The sequence below is a fragment of the Rhamphochromis longiceps genome, linkage group LG5 (assembly GCF_057381845.1).
Source record: "Rhamphochromis longiceps isolate RC_006_pf linkage group LG5, R_longiceps_female_GT1.1, whole genome shotgun sequence".
NCBI lineage: Eukaryota > Metazoa > Chordata > Actinopteri > Cichliformes > Cichlidae > Rhamphochromis > Rhamphochromis longiceps.
This window is the reverse complement of record NC_140561.1, coordinates 27,314,397-27,337,629: the sequence shown is the minus strand read 5'-3', so window position 1 is coordinate 27,337,629 and position 23,233 is coordinate 27,314,397. Positions and strand designations below refer to the sequence as shown.

General features: G+C 41.3%; 1 protein-coding gene across 1 annotated transcript in view; it reads left to right on the top strand.

Moving 5' to 3' along the window:
* ip6k1 (inositol hexakisphosphate kinase 1) overlaps positions 1 to 22,970 on the top strand; it is a 36,208-nt gene extending 13,238 nt beyond the window's left edge. Inside the window, exons 2-9 of the mRNA XM_085407039.1 lie at positions 5,269 to 5,516; positions 10,645 to 10,790; positions 11,067 to 11,193; positions 15,428 to 15,668; positions 15,958 to 16,139; positions 17,691 to 17,866; positions 18,292 to 18,525; positions 18,648 to 22,970. Of these exons, the coding sequence (XP_085263165.1) occupies positions 10,674 to 10,790; positions 11,067 to 11,193; positions 15,428 to 15,668; positions 15,958 to 16,139; positions 17,691 to 17,866; positions 18,292 to 18,525; positions 18,648 to 19,121 (1,551 nt within the window). The 5' untranslated portion in view covers positions 5,269 to 5,516; positions 10,645 to 10,673 and the 3' untranslated portion in view covers positions 19,122 to 22,970. The remainder of the gene's footprint in view (positions 1 to 5,268; positions 5,517 to 10,644; positions 10,791 to 11,066; positions 11,194 to 15,427; positions 15,669 to 15,957; positions 16,140 to 17,690; positions 17,867 to 18,291; positions 18,526 to 18,647) is intronic.
* The last annotated feature ends 263 nt before the right edge of the window (positions 22,971 to 23,233 follow it).

The window sequence follows — 23,233 nt, the reverse complement described above, 5'->3', positions numbered from 1 at the left end:
TTCTTTCTATGTTATAATCATAGATCCTTTGGTTATAACCTGGAAGATGCAGATGCAGATCCTAAGTTGATGCTAAAATGCTTGTTTAATAAGCTGCATCTATAAAAAATTTTTGGACAAACCTGCTAATTAGTGCTACATAACAAATTAATTAAATCCTTATACTTCAATAACCAAAACAGAAGCATCAAAATCTTTTGGAGGTTTTTACCACAAGGCAGGCCATATTATTTCAGATAATTATATGAAAAATGATTCAGAAGCAACCAGCGGCACAGAAGGGGTCTAGTCCAACAGATGTCCCATTCAGATTGATGAAAGTGAAGCATATCAGACACCTTCCAGCTCAAACAAAACTACTCTCCTAACTCCAGTATCCATATTTTCGAAGAATAGAAAAATAAATAATGAAATCCCCTGTACAGTTGTTATGAAGGGTGAAACTATCCACAGAAGCCTAAACTGTTTTTTGTACCACTCTATAAACATGTTTACTTCAGTTGTTTTAACATGGCAGTCTGTAGAGAATCGTTCTCTTTTGAAGCCAGCCTCAAATGGTCATTATAGGAATTGCACTTTTTGGTTACCCAGTGGTAACCAGTAACACACCTGTGTAGACCAGAGCTCATCTTTTTAAACAAACTTACACCTATTATCTAAAAAATAACACAGCTAGAGTTGAAAGCCGATTAAGTAAAAATATCAGCGAGTCCAGTTCTGATCACAAATGTTGGTGGTTTAGCTCATTTACCATTATTGATTAGTGCTAGAAACTCTTTTAACTCTTTGTTAAAGCTTGAGTTAAATTAATTGTTGATCTAAATTTAAAAAAAGTTCATTCATGATGTGCTCAGCCTTTTATTGGATCACCAGTGTTTGTATTTATTTATATAACTAGAATAATTCACTTAAAAAGACAAAACCTTCTAATCTATGCATAAAAACAGACAAAAAAAAGAACTAAAAATGTAAACAGCAAAGTTGTTGTTGTTGTTGTTGTTGTTTTTTCTTTTTAAAATTGGTTTTGATTCTGCATGAGCAGTTTTATGTCAAGGTAAATGACTAAATAAAGTTCATTCAGATAAATTTTCAAAACTAACTGCCCAAATATGTGCTGAGTTTGGTACAGCTGTCTTTTCACTGGACTTGCACAACCGTTTAAATCCAACAACAAGGTGCCGAGTTGTGTCCATCTACTCTTAGGTATTCCTGGAAGTCCTTAATTGGCTCTCTCATCTCTAACTTCATGAAGGACATGAGGATTCCCACACACACAAACACACCGTCACTCAGTCAGAAATAGCAGTTTAATCAGCGTTCGAAATAGCAGCTTAACCAATCAACGTTGCTGAGTCGTAGTGAGCCTGCAGCGTTGTCACATTAATGGCTGGTGATGTAGGCTATACTCACAGAGATCCTCTAAGCTGATTGGCTGTCTGCTGGAGTTATTCACCACACCTGGCATGACACAGGGGGCTGATTAGAGATGGAGTTATTTGTTTGGACTGTGGAAAAAATTCAGCACCTCCTCCTGGAGTTTGCTACAGTGACAGATGATAGACAGAGCACCAACGACACACAGCAGACAATTATTTCTGAAAATCCTCCAGACTGTCACATATCTTTTCTGTCTAATCAGAGCCACATGTAGAAAGTATACATAGATACACAAAACCATATGAAAACAACACACAGCCTTGATACGTCCATCAGAGCATTCGCCCTCTTTCCTCCTGTCTTGGATTCCCACCCAACCTCTCTTCCTCCAAGCTAACATCCCTCCCTCCCCGACTTTCTACCCACACCTCTTCCTTCCCAATCTCCTTCATTCCTTCGTGCATTCCCTACCGTTGCGCCCTTCCTTTTCACAGAATGACACAGCAAATCACTAATCCAAGTTGTACTAAAGCTGTAGAAACTTCTGCATTATATTTTACTGTGCAGATCTCAGACAGATGAGGGCTGAAATAGGGAATGAGACAAAAATGGGGGATTTGAAGGGAAGGAGAATGATAAGAAAGAGGAGTGGGAGTTGACCTTGATTTTGTCCCCCACCCAGCTCAAACTGCTTACAAGACACTGCTCGGTGGACGTACACCTATTGTTTTTCTGCTGGGGATTCACCTTGGATGCATATAGAGCTACTAACAGAGAGCAGACCACCAACCAGAAGGGTCAACAAACAAGGGGTATAGCGACACTGTCTTTCATTGTTGATATAACAGTCTCCTTTTAATCAATTCAAGAGTTTAAATTACATGATAAGACATTTGTTAGAGGTGTGTTTGCAGCTGTATTTTGAATGGATCCATCTGTTTCAGCGTATTCATCACTCTAAAGTACAAAGATGCACAGTTGAAATGGTGTAAAGCTGCCAAAAATACAGCAGCACTAGTCCTATTAATAATAAAATTACAATATTATAATTATAAGAACATTTTTCAAAAAAAAAACCATTTTTCATTTTTCAAAAGTCATCCAGTCTTGGTTAAAAAAATGACACTGCAATTTCTGGTTCAAAGGGATAGGTTTTAACAGTAATTAACATTCAGGATGTACGTTACTTTTGCATGCTAAAGTAATGTAGCAATTTAGTTATGATATTAAAAAAGTAGTCACATTTTTTGGACCAAATAAATCTAACGCATCTTGAATGACAATTTTGGAAAATTCAAAGTTAGGATTATTTAATGTTTTCTTTTCAAACTGTTGGATTGTAGCAGTGGAAAGTTAGATTTGAATCATCAGGACGAGTTCACCAATCCCAGGACAGAACAGATGTGGCCTGATGTTTGTGTTTTGCTTCTAATGTTAGAATTCATTGCTCATGGGGAATACTGTTTACACTCTGTGTGTGTAAGGTTTTGTGTGAGGGTTTCTGTGTGTGTGGCTGTGCACTCCAGCCTGTATCTGAAGCTCACGCTTGGTCGAGGTTGGATCGTGACTTGAGAACAGGCTGTCCCATCGTGGTTAAATTTGTGCGCTGTGTGGTGAGCAGTTGTGATCCACTCCTGTGATGTGGGCCCAATGCGAGTGCGTTTTAAGCTGAAGGTATTTCTTACCTTGATGACATGTTAGATGTTTGAGGTTTTCAGGATTTTTGGTAATCGCCGGGTGTCTGTAGCTTCTTACTCAAACATCTCGCTTGTAGGTTTTCCCTCTTCTGTTTTGTTAAATTACAGAAGAATTGAAGTTATGATAAAGTCACAATAAATGCCTCTCAGACTGACGCTGGATCCTGAACAGTAGTTTAACCTCTGACATGTTTATGAACAGGACTTTTATCATGGTGGTTAAAAACAAAGTCTGGTTTTGTACTGTTAAAGCTGTGTTTATGCTGTAATTGCATAAATCCAAACTGGTGTTTATCGTTACTGGCAGCATCCACATTTCTCTCACAGGCTCTCATGTATTGAGCTGAATGTCTGCACAGGGCTGCAAGCGGCAGTTTAAAATTTTTTTTTTAAATTGATTATTCTGCTGATTTTATTATAGACACCATCATTATGTGCAATGACTATACACCGCGTTTTCAGTCTCCTGGTGCTATAGAACATGTGGTATAGCGCAAAAAAAGTCTGAGGGGCAGAACTGGCCTGCAGATCATCCCAATCTGGCCTCTAACATCCTAAGAATAAAATTAAACCGTATCAGCATTAATCATTTAAATCTGAAACAAAAGTTCCCCCTGATTCCGCTACCCTCAGAATCAACTGGGTTGTTTTGTTTTTTGTTTTGTTTTAAATGGCCTTAACAGGAAAATGTATTGATCTCTGTTAAAACTAGATAACACAGACTATTTTACTGTAATTTTTTTGAGCCAGGACAGACATTTGGTTTTGTTTGTTTGTTTGTTTGTTTTTGTTTTTTGGTCTTTTTGCTTTGCTTCACATAACAGAAAAAAAATGAGAGCTACATTTTAAAGTACTAACTGTCACATCTTGTCACGTCATGGATTTAACAGTCTTTGTTTAGAAAAACAAGCCTTTGATTTTATTTTATTCTACTGAGCAATGTTTTTGTGAATGAGAAAATAATCCTCAATCATAATGTACATAATGTATTAGTGTGGAGCACTTAAGGAAAATCAGTACGGTATCTTTAAACAGAGATGTTCTTTTTGGGGATGATCCTTCAGTAAATGGACTTCATCGTGTCAATACTTAAACTTCCTGACAGAAAAGGTTCAGAAGTGAAGAAATAATTATGGAAAATGCCACAGGAGTTGCCCATTATATATTTGTATTTATTATACTTTAAAAAAAATTATGAGAGAGACATCAAAGCATTCACACTGACCAAAAGAGCTAGTCTCTTGTTCTCCTGTAAAATTGACTTAATCTCCCCCCATCATAACCAATTCTGATAATTTCATCTGCTTTTGTAGATTATTTCAGGATTATTCCGTTGTGACTCTGGAGACAAACATTCATATAACAATATGAGAGTGTAGGCTATACTAGTTGTTGTGGTGTTTACACATATAGAAACAGATAAGAAATAACCCAGCCAAGCAGAGATTTATAGATTAAAACACAACAAAAAACAACTGACTGGAAGGTCTCCAGATATATGAGATGACCACTTAGCAGTATGATGTACACGGTTTCTATAGCCAGTAATAAAACTTAAAGTACAATGTTATTAACAGGATTTTTCTTATCCCACTCATTGAGACATAAAACGCGTGCGTGCATGTGTGTGACAGTTTGGTGGAAGCTGATGTGCTGAAGCATTTGATGTCAACTGTTTGTGGCAGCTTGTCCAGGAAATGCTGTTTTATAAGGCGAGTTCAGATTCACTTGATTGGAGTTGTTGTAAATGAGAACATTGGGGGGGTTTTTTTCCTCAAGAACAATCTAATACATTGTTTATGGGATTTTTTTTTTCTTTTTTCGTCTTCCTAGAAGGATACTCCCAGTCCTCCACTTCCAATGAACTCCACGTTTAAAGATATAAAAGCTATTCATAGGGTGTGACAAAAGCTGATGAGCCGAGGCCAGTGAAAAAGTATATTGTGCAAGTTGACAGCCCAGCTTCTGACCCATTAGAGCTGATGTCATGTTTTTATCAGTCACAGAAATGATGTGAAGAAGTGAAATATTTGAAGAGAACTGTCACTAACAATAGTCGTTGTTTTTTTTTTTTGTTTGTTTTTGAGTCATCACATTAAAGAAAGCCAATTCTCCCCACACAAAATAACACTGTACACCTTAAATGAATGCTTAACTATTACAACTGACATTGTGTCATTTCCTATCTTTTCAGGAAGTGGTGACCCTGCCTAACTGACACCCTGCTTTCCCTGCCGTCCCCCCATCTCTGCCCCCCAGCCCCGTGTCCTGATTGGATCTCCGTGGTGCCGGCGGTGGATTGGAGCACTCTGATTGGGGGCTTTGCGAGGTGGTTTTTCGGTCTGGCGCCGCCTCCCCCCGGGGCCGGCGTGCGCTCCCAGCAGCCCGTGGTGCCCTGCGCCCCCCCGTCCCCGTCACTGCACACCCGAGCCCATGCCCAGGGTACGATCAAAGGATGAGTTTTTAGCATTCACACCTGTAGTTCAGTTTCCTCTCTGTGCATCAAAGCAGACATCTCATCAAAACCACTTCCTTGTTTTTGCCCCTATTAGCCTGAGAGTTGTGAAGATGAATTCACCAGTGTAGACTGAAAAATTCACAACGAAGAAAATGTGAACCATTTAAAAATACAAAGCACAAACGTATACCGCAGTAGAAATGACTAAAACGTTTTAGCCCATTCAGACGGTTTCAGTATAAATGTGGCCCCTGATGTTCATGTAAACAGCAAGGACAAGAGGTGGGTGTCTCTCTTGGCTATTTGCCACGGCTGTCTGAGTTAATGAAGGTTGATTAAACCTTTTTTCCAGTGTTATGGTTCACTGTGTTACCCTAGCAACCAGTTAAACCACACCAATGTAATCACCGAAGGATCTAATTACTGAATTATCCGCCTATTACTCGGCTCTTTCTGCAAAAACTCCCTCTATTAGGAGCTCATCAGTCTCAAAGTTTGATATCAGAGCCGATGTATTACCCAATATTTTAACCAAACCTGCTGCTTATATGTTGTCATGTTCTTAACATTTTATATTTAACTTTGTTACATGTTTATAATAAATTTATGGAGACTGGGTCCTTCTCTAGATTGATTTGAGGTAGCTGTTGCTCAGACAGTAGACCATCTCCTTCAGTCCTCTTGGCAAAGTTATACACACACACACACACACACACACACACACACACACACACACACACACGCCATCAAGTGCGGGATCTACCAAGGAGATGCTCCATCCCCACTGCTGTTCTGCATAGGCCTGAACCCCCTCAGTGAGATCATTGACAAGACTGGCTACGGATACCGACTACGGAACGGAGCAGTTGTCAGCCACCTCCTGTACATGGATGACATCAAGCTGTATGCCAAGAGTGAACGAGACATCGATTCACTGATCCACACTACCAGGATATACAGCAATGACATCGGGATGTCATTCGGGCTGGAGAAGTGTAGTCAGATGATAACAAAGAGAGGGAAGGTAGTCAGAACTGAGGGGATCAAGCTACCAGAAGGCAACATTGCAGACATAGAGGACAGTTACAAGTACCTGGGGATCCCGCAGGCGAATGGGAACCATGAAGAGGCAGCTAGGAAAGCTGCAACCACCAAGTACCTGCAGAGGGTTAGGCAAGTCCTGAGGAGTCAGCTGAATGGTAAGAACAAGATCTGGGCTATCAACACCTACGCCCTGCCCGTGATCAGGTAGCCAGCTGGTATAATAAGTTGGCCAAAAGAGGAGATAGAAGCCACTGACATCAATACAAGAAAGCTCCTTACCATGCATGGAGGGTTTCACCCCAAGTCCAGCACCCTGAGGCTGTACGCTAAGCAGAAGGAAGGGGGGCCGGGGACTGGTGAGTGTCAGCACCACAGTCCAGGATGAGACAACGAACATCCAAGAATACATCACGAAGATGGCCCCAACTGACCGAGTGCTCAGTGAATACCTCAGGCAGCAGAAACCCAAGAAAGAGGAGGGAGACGAGGAACCATCATGGAAGGACAGGCCCCTGCACGGTATGTACCACCGGCAGATAGAGGAGGTGGCTGATATCCAGAAATCCTACCAGTGGCTGGACAAAGCTGGACTGAAAGACAGCACAGAGGCACTAATCATGGCAGCACAAGAACAAGCTCTGAGTACAAGATCCATAGAGGCTGGGGTCTATCACACCAGGCAAGACCCCAGGTGCAGGCTGTGTAAAGATGCCCCTGAGACAATCCAGCACATAACAGCATGGTGCAAGATGCTAGCAGGCAGGGCATACATGGAACGCCATAACCAAGTGGCCAATACCATAGGTCCATTTACTACAAATCTCGGACATGCAAATCTCAGAGACCTTGGCCTCAAGGTCAGAGGAAACGAGGAAGGTGTTCTTAAAATCTTGTGACTGCAATAACTGGAGAATAAAGGTGGCTTAGGATTTTCAAATTGATACCATAGGTGTATCTACTAGAACGCTGAGGGGTAGCACTGGCAAAGATGTAAAGGAATGTGAATTTGTTGCTTATCTTTATTTGAGTATTGGAGTTATGGGCTCTTCCCAATAAATCTTAACACTTTTAAACAATAACTGCAGCACAAGCCCAACTCCAACTCTAGTCAGTCCTCTCCACCCTTTTCCTAACTGCTGAAGAAAAATACAGCAGCAAGCTTTGGGATATCCTCATCTTTCTCCAACTCGTCAGCGTGTGTAGCTTTTTTTTTTTTTTTTTTTTTTTTATAAATGGTGTAAGAGGGACGTATTAGAAAAATTTGCTCATTCATTCAGGTCATTACAATGACATTTCTAAACTCCTCCCACCTGTCTTAAATCTCGTCTTGTTTCTTGTTCTTTGCCCTTTATTATCAGTTCTTTAATATTTATGGACTGTTTTTACATTTTGGCACCCTTCAAATCAATTTAAATACTACTACTACTGCTGCTACTGATGATGATAATTTAACCCCCCCCCCCCCCCCCCTCCCCCCAAGGGAAAAAAAAAAAAAAAAAACTTCAGCCACTCCACAGATGTTTTCTAGCTTCTAGCAGCCAGCTCTCCTCCCATCCACAGCCAGTGTGTTTTGCACAGGTGCTGGATCAGCTGCAGTGTTCTGGTATTTGACTTTTATTCTGATTACAATTTTTTTTTTTTGTTCTTTTTTACTTGTAGTTTTAATGCATAGTTGTCAACATTCTCTTGTGTGTGACACATCTTTATATTTCAGGATCAGTGCCGGTCTATATCGTGCACACTTTAATTTCCAATAACAGTGTCCCCATAACAATGAGGAAACTGGTTTGTGTTTAGTTTATGAGTGGTATGTAGCAAACATTAAATAGGTTTGTGTCTGTCCTGCTTTATGCCCTCTATTCGATGGTGTTTTAATGCAGCCAAATTGACAATAAATCTAAAGTAAATCAGTTTTTACCTTCAAGTCATTTTGACCCCCTATGAGCAAGCACTTTGGCGACAGTGGGAAGGAAAAACTCCCTTTTAACAGGAAGAAACCTCCGGCAGAACCAGGCTCAGGGAGGGGCGGCCATCTGCTGCGACCGGTTGGGGTGAGAGAAGGAAGACAGGATAAAGGACATGCTGTGGAAGAGAGGCAGAGATTAATAACAGATATGATTCAATGCAGAGAGGTCTGTTAACACATAGTGAATGAGAAAGGTGACTGGAAAGGAAAAACTCAATGCATCATGGGAATCCCCCGGCAGCCTACGTCTATTGCAGCATAACTAAGGGAGGATTCAGGGTCACCTGGTCCAGCCCTAATAATATGCTTTAGCAAAAAGGAAAGTTTTAAGCCTAATCTTGAAAGTAGAGATAGTGTCTGTCTCCTGAATCCAAACTGGAAGCTGGTTCCACAGAAGAGGGGCCTGAAAACTGAAGGCTCTCCCTCCCATTCTACTTTTAAATACTCTGGGAACAGCAAGTAGGCCTGCAGAGTGAGAGCGAAGTGCTCTAATAGGGTGATATGGTACTACAAGGTCATTAAGGTAAGATGGGGCCTGATTATTTAAGACCTTGTATGTGAGGAGCAGGATTTTGAATTCAATTCTGGATTTAACAGGAAGCCAATGAAGGGAAGCCAAAACAGGAGAAATATGCTCTCTCTTTCTAGTCCCTGTCAGGACTCTTGCTGCAGCATTTTGGATTAGCTGAAGGCTTTTCAGTGAGTTTTTTGGACATCCTGATAATAATGAATTACAGTAGTCCAGCCTGGAAGTAATAAATGCATGAACTACTTTTTCAGCGTCACTCTGAGACAGGATATTTCTAATTTTAGAGATGTTGCGCAAATGGAAGAACGCAGTCTTACATATTTGTTTAATATGTGCGTTGAAGGACATGTCCTGGTCAAAAATGACTCCAAGGTTCCTCACAGCGTTACTGGAGGCCAAGGTAATGCCATCCAGAGTAAGAATCTGGTTAGATACCATATTTCTAGGCTTTTCAGGGCCGAGTACAATAACCTCAGTTTTATCTGAATTAAGAAGCAGAAAGTTAGCGGCCATCCAGGTCTTTATGTCTTTAAGACATTCCTTCAGTTTAACTAATTGGTGTGTGTTATCTGGCTTCATGGACAGATAACACACAGATTTTATAACAAAGAGGTTGTCTGACTGAAATTTCCTGTCACTTCAAGTCTTGGCTATATTCACGTGTAAACTCACAGCCCAGAGACAGCTGAGGCTAAAGTGTGTTGTTCAGAGTTAAACTAATGGTTCATAGTCAGCTCTTTAGAGGTTTGCGCTTGTTATGTAATTAACTAATGTTACCTCACTTTCGATCTGTCAGCTTTCTAAGAGGGGAGACAGGCTTCCCACAGAGGGTGAAAGGACATGCTGTAACAATGCACACTATAAGAGAATGTTTTTGTTTGTTTTTTTGTTGATGTTGTTCTGGTCACCCCACAAAATAAAATTAATAAGCTCATAAACGGCCAGTTTGCCAGATGCCAGATATTAAAAGGCCCATCCAGGTGAGAAAATTATGAAAGGTTTTGGCTGACAAGAATGACTCTAAAACTTAACTTTGTAATTTTAAATGCAACTATGCAGATGTATATTTTTACCCTATTACTTGTGTAAAATACTGGTAGTGAAACATCTTCCCTGCCAAAGAAAACTGCATGAGTTTTATCATGTAGGATGTTTGTTTTGTAAGTCACCAATTACAAAGCTTCTATCAAATAACACAGTTGCATTTACTGTTATGTGGAGTCACCTCTGAAGGCTAATTCTGAGTCAGGAATTCCTCGGTATACCAAAAGCAGTAGACTTAATGGAACATGTAAAAACTTGTACAAACTGATGGACATGAAGTACAGATTTTCCACAAAGCAGTTTCATTTTAGGTTTTACTGAGACAGTACTGAAAAAATCACAAGGAACTCATTTTTATATGCAAAATATGACGTTTTTTAAAATGTGGAGTTCAGTATTCAATATAGTGCAATATTGAACTTTATTACTCCAAAGATAAATTAATTCGCTTTATCAGTATTGAAACTACAGCAGGAGTTCAGGACTTTTCGGCTGTTTCCTCATGGTTAAATCTCCCTCTTATCTACAGGAGGAGGCGCGGTGCGTCCGCCAGGAGCCATGTGCCTCCCTCACACCAACAACATGGACAGCAAGCTGCAGGGGGCGGGCACAGGGGGAGGGGCTTCACTACGACCACGAGCAGGAGGCGTTCCACTGGAGCCTTTTATACACCAGGTGAGTGCTAACAGTGGGTGAAAAGTCTTTATCTAAAAAAGGAATGTTTGCATTAGGAAAACTGCCAAACATTCAGAAACAAAAATATTAAGAGGTTGTTCATACTACATGTAAATTTAAAGCACTTACTGGTATAATTGTGGTGTAATATTTTTTTTAATATTCTTGTAAAGAGGCAGCAGTTGTAAATATCGTCTCTTTGTTAAGACATTTAGCTTTTTGTTTTGCCTGTTAGCTCTTTTTATGTATGTGTTCTGCATGTGTTTGTGTTTTCAGGTGGGCGGTCACACCAGTATGATGCGTTATGATGACCACACGGTGTGTAAGCCTCTCATCAGCAGAGAGCAGCGCTTCTACGAGTCCCTGCCTCCTGAGATGAAAGAGTTCACTCCAGAGTATAAAGGTCGGTGACTGCTCACTGATATCAGGTACCAGAGCAGCAGGCGGGAGATAGCTGTTGGTTTATAGTCAGATGTACTTCTACAGCTCCATTATGGGATGTGCTTAAATGCAGGCAATAACTGACATAAACAATGGCCAGTTTAAAAAAAATAAATAAATAAAATGAGTAAATTAATTGTCTGGCTGTTTGCCTATTCAGCGAGCAATCAGTTTTGTTAAGCAAACTGACTCAAGAGAGTGCTTATGTGCAAATAACTGGTTGATAACATAGCAGCTGTCGTATCTCATTTCTCTTTGGGTCTTAGTCCTCTCCTGTCGGAGATGGCGAGGACTTTATGATATCAGACAGTGTGCCTGACATGTTTATATTTAGGGCCACATTTAATTAAATTCATAACAATTTCCAATGTAACACAATAATAAACCTCACACAGAAACAGTGAAGGGCAGATCATCTGTGTCTTTTCAATTTTTTTTTGTTCCTCCAACCGGCCTCCCCTGCTTTTAGGAATTAGGACATCCGTCATCATGGTGTATTGTGTTCTGGTTGTAGGCTGTAGGTTGGAGCACATGAGGAGGAACAATTTACAGAAATGAGAAAAGCCTGTAGTTTATGGGAATGGTGGAGCCTCTTTTCTCTGACACACCCAGCAAATTCAAGGCTGCTACCTCACAACCCGGGGTAAAAAAACAAAACAAAAAAAAACCATTTTTCTCGGAGCAACAATAACAGTGCTTGCTGCTGTAAATGTTATTATCGCTTTACCTCTTGACAGTAATGAAGAGTAACCTTTGAACCTCTTTTATGAAGTGGGAGGTTTTTGTCATATTTCAGGCCTGCTTATAAAACAAAATGACTGGGTGTGCATCAAACGTTAGTGAGGTTAGTCTGTGCCTTTGTACCTTTGGAAAAACCCAGAAACTGTTCCCATGGTCGGCACATCTTTATTGATATATACTGATGTGTCAAAACTCATCATCAAAGGTAAAGTGATGTTGTCATGGAAGAAAGAGTTAAAAACTTAAAGGATTAAAAGCTGGTTAGAGGCCTCTCTCCAGTAACCTGATCAGCAAGTATAAATATAAAAACTCTTTTTCCAGCTGCTCTGATCCACAGCAACAAAGCTATAAAGAAAAAACTTAAACTAGTTGTGTTCAGTTACACTGCTCTCTCTTGCTCTCTCTCTGTTATAGTGATACCTGCACAACACAAAAGCAAATTTAGAAGGGGGACTTATAGTGTTCTCCACTACATTTATTTTACAGCTTTAGTTTCGACTAATTTAAATTAGTTTGCCTATCTTTTGTGGGCCAATAAAACTCTAATCTTGAAAACATCTTAGAACGTTATTGGATTGTTTTTAGCTGTTCAGCACTTTGGCCTACATACATTGGTTTTTTTGTGTCATATCTATAAACGAATCATGGAAAACCTGCTTGATATTCGATCCCAAAGGCAAGCAGGCGTAGCCACATCCCACCGAATGCTAATTGTACAGGATCCAAAATACAGTGGACCTGAACATAGAGAGAGAAGCGAACAATGACAGCAGCATATCAGTTAATGAGATCAGTTAACAAGCTGCTGTGGTGAAAGAAAATGAAAGCACTGTATTATTAAATGGAGTGAATGTAAAGTCACATTAACTATGGCAGATTGTTTATAGGTTTCAAAGACAAGCGTGTAGAAACACAAAATCTCGTTGAAAGTTCCTGCACCACTACACCACTAGCTGTAAGGTTTTGGGTAAGGCACTGCTGTTTGTAGTTGGGAAATCTAAAATAAGTCCCTGTATTAGCAGTCAGTACCCTGCAAAACTGTGTGCACTCTTAAAACTCATCAAAGAGGTCTGAAAAGGTCTTTTAATGTCTTTGTGACATTTCCCGAACCTCCTGTTAGCCTGAATAAGCCAGTAGTAAAAGACAGTTGAATTTTATTGATTTCACAGCAGTGAGGTCTCTTTTAAGGGAGCTAAACCCTCAATGGTTCAGCATCAAACACTCATGCTCTATATTCCTTATTTTCTAATGTTTGGTGGTGAATGGAGAGGCAGACTGACAGGAAAGAAGGAAGGAAGTACGGATGTTTAATGGAAGAGGAGAGCTTTAGCTGCTCTGCTCATCGTCACCCGGCATAGAGTCTGACTGTTTCTACTTGATTTTGCTGTAGTAACAGACCCAAGCAAATGTCAAAGACCACTAAAACGCAAATGAAACGCAGGCTTCATTATGAAGCATTAGTTTCATTTCTGTGATATCAAAATGTCTGCCAAAAGGAAGGCAGACGAGACTAAACAGCAGCGTCTCAGTTGAGCACTGCTTACTGACTCTTAGCAGGTTTGAGCTCATAGTCAGGTCAGATTATATACTATTCTCTTATTAATTGAGACATCATCCAAGCATTTCCTGCTTTGGAAAAGGTGTTCTTTTAAACTGCAGTGATTTGTCTTTTTTTGTTTTAACAGACATAAGCCCCTAAAACTATTAAGTTGCATCTGTAGCCTTTGGTTTTTTTTGTGTGTGTTTTGTGTTTTTTGGCACTAGTTGCGTGCAGTTTTTAGAAACTTTTTAGACTGCAGGCCATGCACTCACACTCTCTTAGACACCAAATATTTGAATGCCTTAGAAAAGACTTACTCTCAGGCCAACACTAAGGCACCAACATTATAAAGAGAATGTTCCACTCTTCACTCCTGTGGCATTTAGTCTTTTTAAATTGAGCTCAGGTTTGTTCTCCCTCTTGATGTGGTCTGCTTGTGCAGGTGTGAACATGGTAGTCGGACTCATGTACAGACCAGAACGGGCCTTTGGAGAAGGTGGTCACTGTCCAGTGTCAAACAATCTTCATAGACATTTGTTTATGGTGTGAACGTAATCCGGTCAGTTGGCTTGTGACTTGTGATTGACTACTCATTAGCCACTGAGCATGTGGTTTCACATTCAGACTCGCCCCTCACTTGTCACATCTGGTTTGAAAACACTAAAACGGCATCAGTGAAAATGCTTATCTCAATGCTTGAAAATGAGATTTACCAAACCAGTGTGTGATTTCATGATGGCTCTGACGGTGTTTGTCTCTGGCCATCATGGACTGAACACATTCCTGCTTCATCTGCTGCTGATTGGCTCTGTGGGCGGAGTGGCAGGACAACCATGCCACAGATTTCTGCAAAGTTTTCTTGTTGCGGTTATCCACGTCTCTGCCACACTCGGCTCCTTTACAAGAGATACGATGGCCGTATTCCAAGGGTTCTGTACTGCAGTTGATCGGAGGCTTGTACTCCCACTAGTCCACCCTGCTGGTGTTCTGGCTCCCAGTGCCATGACAAGTGTGCTCCATAAGGAGTCTAAATTTATCTCTGGATGTCTGCCCACTACCCATTGTCCTGCTGATTAAATAACAGCAGACAGACGGACAGCTGCCCAGGCACGACTTTCTGTATCTGTCAAGGATGTTTCATCCGCCGCAGCTTGGCACCGTCAAATCAAATTACTTCTTATGATGCGGGTAAGGAGGAGGTGAAGTTTTCTGAGGATGGAGAACTCGCTCTGTGCTGTTGAGGGAAGTTTGAAATTCATATTTGGGGTTTGCTTCTCCACTGATGAGCAAACTGACAGGTAAATTAAATTAGGACTAAGATGGATGATGTTGAGTGTCTGGCTTGGCAGGGATGACATGCTCTGGTCTGTTTATAAAGCTAAATATAACAGATGTTCAAACGTACATCTGTTATACAAAAAAACATTACTGTCTGCTTATTTTATCCATAAATCGTTGTTTAATCAAATTTTAGAAGCACTCTGTACATCTTGATGCATATGGTTTTTTTTGATAGATGGATAGATAGATATTGACATTAAACTTTACCAATGTTTCAAATACTGACATTAGTGTATGTACAATAAATCCCTGTGAGCCAAAAGTTCAGGTTTTAGACTGCTCTAAATGCTCCTGAGGACGTTTTCTACTCCTGGGTTTTTATGACATCATGGAGAGGGTATACCTCTGACAGATTAATAAAAACAAAAATACATACAAAATAATAAAACTGGATCTGTGTTGGACTCGCCTGACTCTTCTGTGGGTCGCTGGTACGAAAAATACTGACCTTTAAAAATGCAATGTTTCTGCTTTGGCATTTCAGAGTATTTCAGTAGTCTGTTTTTTCTCTTCTGCTCTGAAATGTTTTTAATAATTCCCAACATCCTTTCTGTGTTTGGCTCCGTCCTCTCAGGTGTGGTGCTGGTGTGCTTTGAAGGTGACTCTGACGGTTACATCAACCTGGTGGCCTACCCCTATGTGGAGAGCAACATGGAGGGAGGAGCCGGCGAGCATGAGGAGCGTGACCCCCCAGAGAGGGAGCAGCCGAGGAGGAAACACTCCCGCCGCAGCCTGCATCGCTCCTCATCCACCTCTGAACACAAGGAGGAGCGGCCCGATCGGAGGGAGGCGCACGACACAGAGACCTCGGATAAGTAAGATATACTCGAGGAGACAATGAACTCGTGGACTGATTTCACTTGATGTAGGACGGTTCGTGTGAAAATATTTTATTGATCTATGTCATAAATTTGACGACAAAGGAGAGAAGCTGAAGGCAGATAACAAGAGAACTTGTAGTTTATATTTATATTGGGTCATTTGGCATCAAACAGTCCAGTGGTCACATTTATAACATACCCTTGAAACCCACAGTAGATGCAGCAGTCAGAGCAGAGGGTCACCTGCAGTGCTTTTAACGATCCCCTCTCCTCCTCTCTGCAGTCTGGCAGAGCTGAAGAGCCCGAGACTCGACCCAAAGGTCCTCTCAGATGTTCCCTTTCAGATGCTGGACTGGAACAGCGGTTTGACGTCAGAGAAGATCAGCCACAATCCCTGGAGCCTTCGCTGCCACAAACAGCAGCTCAGCCGCATGAGATCTGAGTCCAAGGACAGAAAGCTCTTCAGTATCCTTCCCCAAAAATGTTGACGTCCATTTACACCATGTAACCAAGGGTCCTGCTGTTTATCCTGCTGATCTGTGTATTAAGACATTATATTAAATTGTAATTGGCCCTAGTTTTCAAAGATGATCATAGGAAATAGGAATAAACCAGTGTACAAAAATTACAAAAAATTATATTAAGATAAAATACCGTATGTTCGTTTTTCATATGATCGATGCCTGCATAGTTTATTTTTAAGTTGGATGTATGAAATGTCTCATTCTACATCTCATCATTACTAACTCAAACATACTCTTTGGATATGATAGCTTTTGCAGTTTTATCAGTTATTTGTGATCCACAATAGGTTTTATTGAAGCAGAGGTCAGGTATGAAAACTGAAAACTGATGTTCATGTTCATTCAACTTCATTCAAGTTTCATTTCATGTCGTATTTTCTCCCAGTGACCCAAACTCTTCTAGTGTTGTTTTTTCTGGCCATCCAGGGTGGTCAAACCAACAGGTGGGAAGCACTACTTGACATTTAAGTGGTGATAAAAAAGCTAATGAATGTACCTTAAGGTACATTTAACCAATCACAGCATATTAAAAACACTGATTGGTGAAGTGAATAACATTGTCACGCTTTTAAAGGCACCTTTCTCGTGATTTAGAGATCTGCCAGAGGAAGTACTTCCTAGCATCCCTGAAAATTACCCAGATAGGTCTTGATGGTGATTGGTTAAACATGGAGAACGTGACCTATTCATTCTACACAAATACCTTTTTTGCCTGTTACCTATTGTTTTGTTTTTATTTTTAAAATGCTGATTTACTTTTGTTTTTTTACATCTTCATGTATCAGAGACATTGTAGAAAAGAAGAAAAGGGACAATGACACACAACAAATGACCAGCTGTGGGCCATCAGATAATGGGAAGCGCCGAATGTAAATGTGAGAGAGAGTCTGTGCAGACCAGAGTGGGAATAAAGAGGAGGGCTGGAGGTTATCAGGTTAGAGGTCATGTTTTGATCTGCAGCTTCAAAGAGAGCAGCCTGCAGCTGTCTGGATATTAGCGCTGAGGGGAGTGAATGAGCAGCACACACTTTGTCCTCAACAAGCTCCATCTGTCTTCTGTCAAAGCAGATTCAGCACGCTGCTGTCACCTCAGAGGTTCTCCATATTTACTGTACAGACACAAACAGCACTCGCATAACCAAAATGATCAGCGCCCAGGCCTGTCATCTTTGAGTGTGACAGGCTTTTCTTTTGTTAAGAGTGAGGTTTTCAGAAGGCCTTTGTTTTAGTTTTAATCATTAATGGCGCTGTTGGGGAGAAGAAAAATCAAGATTGAAAGGAGAGGAAATCTCTCCCTTCCTGGGTGGGTTCTTAATGTCAGTCATATCCCACTGACGTTAACTTTCAGTTGAGTTTGTGCACAGTATTTTGTTTGCATACATTTAGGTTTTTTTAGATTTAGTAGTTGTTTGATCTTTTTGCACAAGAGATCAAACATAAAAAAGGGTGGAGGTCAAGGACAGTTGGCTCCTTAACTGCAGCTTTTTAACCAGAGTTCCTGTTGTTAGAGAACGTGGTGCACCACTTCTCTTACCCCTGCATCCTGGACCTGAAGATGGGCACCCGGCAGCACGGAGATGACGCCTCGGAGGAGAAGGCAGCCAGGCAGATAAGGAAATGCGAACAAAGCACCTCAGCGACGCTGGGAGTCAGAGTATGTGGCATGCAGGTACAAAGGACGACTTGCACCGCTGAACACATGAGAACAGTGGTCCATCAGGGGCCTGAACAAAAAGATAAACACACACTAGTTTATTGTTTGATCCCGCAACAAACCGAATGCTGCAGGAGAAGCGGGTGCAATATCATTGCAATCTGCTACCACCTCTGCAAGATAAGCTCACGTGTCTGCTGTTATTAGGACAACAAAGAGCACTAGTTCTCATTGTCCTACTAATAATAATCATGATATTAACAATTTCACGAATTAGTGGAAATATTTAGAGGGAAAGGAATAAATATGTAAATAAACATTATAAATGGTTGTATGCATATTTTTCCAGCTATAATGATTAAATTGAATCAGAGGGAACATCTGTTAATATCTAATCCAGACTCACGTTGTACTGAGCTGTTGCCCACCTGTCCCTGCAGGTGTACCAGCTGAACACCGGTCACTACCTGTGCAGGAACAAGTACTACGGCCGCGGCCTGTCGATCGAAGGCTTCCGCCAGGCTCTCTACCAGTACCTGCACAACGGAAAGGGCTTGAGGCGGGACCTCTTTGAGCCAATCCTGGATAAGCTTCGCACCCTGAAAGCGGTGCTGGAGAGGCAGGCATCCTATCGCTTCTACTCTTCCTCGCTGCTCATCATCTATGAGGGAAAGGTGCGCCTGATGTTGAAATAACTATTTTTATACTTCTAAATTTTTTTTGATTTTGGAAGTGTTCTGATTCCAACTGATTCCCTTTGTTTGACCTGATTTTTTTTTTTTTTTTTCGTCTGTAGGAACCCGAGAGCCCCTCTGTCTGGCAACCGAAGACCTCCGTGTCACCCGCAGAGTCCCACTGTGGCCCGGCCCCCGATGCACCCTGTGAAACGGACATGAGCCAGAAGCCAGACACAGGATCCCTGCCCTCTCAGGGGTCTGGACTGATGGCTCCGGCCTCCCCATCACCTTCCCCTCATCCTCCCACACAAGCCCCGCCCCCTAAGTCAGACTGCCACTCCTTCCTCCCACGCCCCCCATCGCCTCATCCAGAATCCACCTCCTCGGCTCCCAGTTTAGGTTCCTTCCCCTCTCCCGCTCCCCTGCCCCAGCAGCCCCCCTTGGTGGACGTTCGCATGATCGACTTCGCCCACTCCACCTTCAAGGGTTTCCGCGGCGACACAGCCGTACATGATGGGCCAGACAGGGGCTACATGTTTGGACTGGAGAGCCTTGTCCAGATCCTGGAAAGCCTGCGGGACGACAACCTGTAGCTCCATCACTCACTTCTGTATCTTTGTGAGGACCTGAGAAGGTTTGTCTCACAGTGCGGACCAGCCTCACACCCAAAGTATAACTGGTCCTCACAAAGATAGACAGACACGCACGCACGCACACACACACATATACGCACACACACAGCTGGTTGTGAGATAGTTCAGGTTGTGCTGTCAGTGCAGTTTGTCTAGCCGTGTTTCCAGCAACAATCGGCTGTAAATATGGAACATGATTCTCCAGGACATTGCCGTGCAACTGCAGGGAAGTGGGACATTGGAGCCAAAATGGCTGCCAATTAAAGATGATACGGAGAACCAACAGATACACTCACAGCTTGTGCTTCTATTCTTGTGAGGACCTTTGACATAATGCATTCCCTGAACGTAACCACAGCTAAATGACAACCCTGTAGTCGCCATGCTCATCTTTAAAGTAACTTTTGTCTTTCTGGGCACCATTTTAATCATTCTGAAATTACAGGATGTGGTCGAGCACCTCCTGAGCTTTCTCCTGATGGAGAGATTTAAGACATTCACAAGTTTCTGTCAGCAGGAACATGTCTCTCATTTCAGTCATTCAGGAGGCTAAAAATAAGTTAAAAGGAATGAAGTTGTGGATGAGATCCACTTTAAAATACAGGAACGTCTTTCTGGGAAAGATTCAAATTACAGAACAGTCCAGTCTGAATAGAGCTTTGTTTATTTTACCATCACTTTCAGAATGATGAGTGTGCATAGTTGGAAGAGGACGGTTTCTCTGTGTTCGCCTAAAATCTGTAAGTGAACTAGTTTGAAAAACAAAAAAGGGGCAACAGGTAAAACCAGATCAGAGCGGAGTACTTAATGTCCTTTGGTACAAATCTGGAAACTAGAGCAGGGGCGTCAAACTCATTTTAGTTCGCACAACCCAGTTTGATCTCACATTTTTCAAAGCGTGCATTTACAGCTAAACAATAAGTCCAATTTAAACAGTGTGTATCAGTTTTTCGTCTTTCTTGACATTACATTTCCATTACAGTTTAACAGTATTTTTTTAAACACACAACCTTCATATGTAGAGGATTTTGGAGCTAAACGGCAGTCCATCCTCTGTGCGGAACAGATGTTTGACACCCCTGAACACGAGAAACGTTCCTCTTTCCTCCTTTCAGTTTTGAAACTGCCTTCTCACACGTTCTGCACAGTGAAATAATAAACCAAAGTTGCTCTTTAACCATAACAAAATGTGAAGGATGTCCTCACAAAGATAGAGGGACACACACGCTCACAGACACACATCCTGGGAACAGTTGTCTTTGGAGCTGTTTGACAGCGTCCCAGGACACAGCGTCCTGTCTGATTGGTCAATCAGCTGAATCCCACAGACCTCCCACTGAACACATTTTTCCCTCACTCCCTGACCTCCCATCACCTTTTTGTCCTCACTCTTTCTCTACAGAAACCAAATCTAGACAGGTGAACAGAACTCATGCTCAGAAAAACACCCAAGAATCTGTGAAAGCAATAGATGGCAAACTCCCCCCCCAAATAAAAGAGACATAGAAGTAGGCTTCAGGGAGAGAGCATAGATGCATTTCAAAATGTTGTATGGCCATTTTTTTGTTTTTCTTTTAATTTTTGTTTTGTTTTTGTATTATTTTTTTGTTTCGTTTTTGTTTTTTTGGAGATTGAATCAGGAAAAACACGAGTAGTCGGTGTCCTGTGAAATCATCCTCGGGGTTATTGGAAGCATAAGTGTCACTTTTCCAAATCTGGTGTTGGTGATGCTTGAGCCCCTTTCAGACACGTGTCGCTTTAACATGAGTGTTCCTCACGGTTTCTTTACAACACTCCCACTAGAATGATGGCGAGAGCTAAAAGTACAACACAATGTTTACTGCATCATAGAAAAACCCAGTATTGTGAGCAGTGTAATCGCACTTTGAACTGCCGTCTTCCATAAGAGCAGCGTCTCTGTGCATCTGTGAGCACTGCTGAGAAAGCTGTTCCTGGCCCTCTTTAACCTTACTACATTATATAAACTGAGACCTCTACATGTCAGAGCTGTTTAAGTTATTCTGTTGAGCGATAAGAAAGTCACATACAGGACTTTCGCTCCGTCTGTGAGTGTCTGAAAGGGTGCTTCAGATCTGTATTCTTAATTTATTATTGTCAACAAATGTCATGAAAAAAATACCCAAAACACTGAGACATACCTTCCTTATCCTGTAGATACTCACAACAGCAGGTGTGTCAAACTCATTTTAGTTCATGGGTCACAAAATGCCCAGTTTGATCTCAACTGGGGCCAGACTGTTTAGACCATACATCTAAGACACTTCTGCAGCCCCCCCCCCCCCCCCCCTTTTTTTTTTAAGTGCAAAAGAAGTCAATTCTGACAACAGATGAGATGTTTTAGTGATTTTTGGTTTTAAAATTTGATTTCTTTACACAAAAAAGTTTTAGAGATTTTATTTTTTTGTAAACAAAACAACAACATATTTTTCACTTTCCAGACATCATGTCATCAGAACTCCAGGAGTAGATGATTTATTTATCGTTTCAATGGAAAAACAGTAAAATCGGGGTAGATTGCGCCTTCTGGCGGGCTTGTTCTGGCCTCTGGGCTGCATGTTTGACACCCTTGCAGCTACAGCTAGAAATGAGTCGTCCCCAGCAAGAGCGCTGTTTACACCAGTTACATTAATAACATTTAGAAGAAACTCAAGTGTCTGCACGCTTCCCCTTAAAAACATAGTAAATGTGGGAATAGTAGTAGTTTAGTGGCTATTCTTGAGCTTCCTCAGATGATGGGGTTGCTGATTCCTTATTTTAAGAACTTTTCATTGATGTTTTAAATACGAACCTACGACCTTTTGATTGCCTAAAATGATGTCCCCACAGGGTCAAGTCTTGTGTGTAAGGGGTCAAGACTTGGACTTCTACTCATAACACATAACACTTAAGATGGCCTGAACATGCTAAAGCAAAATAAAAAACTAATGCTCATGGGCTTGGTTGCTCTAAAAAGAGAAACTTCACAAATCTCGCTAATTTGTTGACAATAATGAAAAATAAAGAAGAACAACAGCCTAATTCTTTAAGGCTGGGTGATGTGGCTGAATAACCATATTCAGCATATATTATACACAGATGAGTGACAGATAAAAGGAAAAATATGCACACCTACAAGATCTGGTGAGTGAGATTTGGTGAGGTTGTCCTTTAATTTGTCACCCTTCTGTATTTCATAACACAGAAAACAGGCAAAATCACACAGAAGTATTAAATTCATGTTCATTGAGCTCTTTTTTTTTTTTCAACTTTTATTTTTGAAGCTTTTATTCTATAAAAAATATTTTTATAGATGAAAACACTGAATTATCACCCAGCTCTGTCTCAAAAATAATATTAAATATATATATATATATATTTATTCCCTCTGATTGGGCTACCGATAGCCAATTGTATTTGTCCATTTATGTCTCTCCAACTGGTACCTGAGGCTGGGCTTGATGCAGCACTGCCCCCTGCTGGACAGCCACAGGAACTTAACCCCAGGAGCTGGAAAGAGAGAGAGAGAGAGAGAGAGCAAATATGAATATTGTATTTTTGGTTTATGAAGGTGATAATTTATTTTTTTATCCTGCCTTTACCTAAAATCTGTGGGTACATGTTCTTGTCTTTTACATGGCTCCCCCACCCCCTCTCAATGTATAAAAGTTTAAAGAAATTTAGTGACTCTGAGACATGGTGTGTGTGTGTGTGTGTGTGTGTGTGTGTGTGTGTGTGTGTGTGTGTGTGTGTGTGTGTGTGTGTGTGTGTGTGTGTGTGTGTGTGTGTGTGTGAGAGAGTGAGAGAGAGAGAGAGACGTTGGGAGCATTGTTAACAGTGTTTTTGGAGCCAGCTGAAGTCTGATTTATTTACCAGATTTCAGACTTGAGTCGGCTCGCTGAGCTCCTGAGCTGTTTGTGGGACACTCAGGTGTGTGTGTGTGTGTGTGTGTGTGTGTGTGTGTGTGTGTGAGCGTCAGAGCCATCTTCCGTTTCTTTCACTTCATGTTAAGGGAGCTGGTGAAGAACTGCATGCACATTAACGCCCTCCTGTTTGAGTCTGTTTTCACCACCACA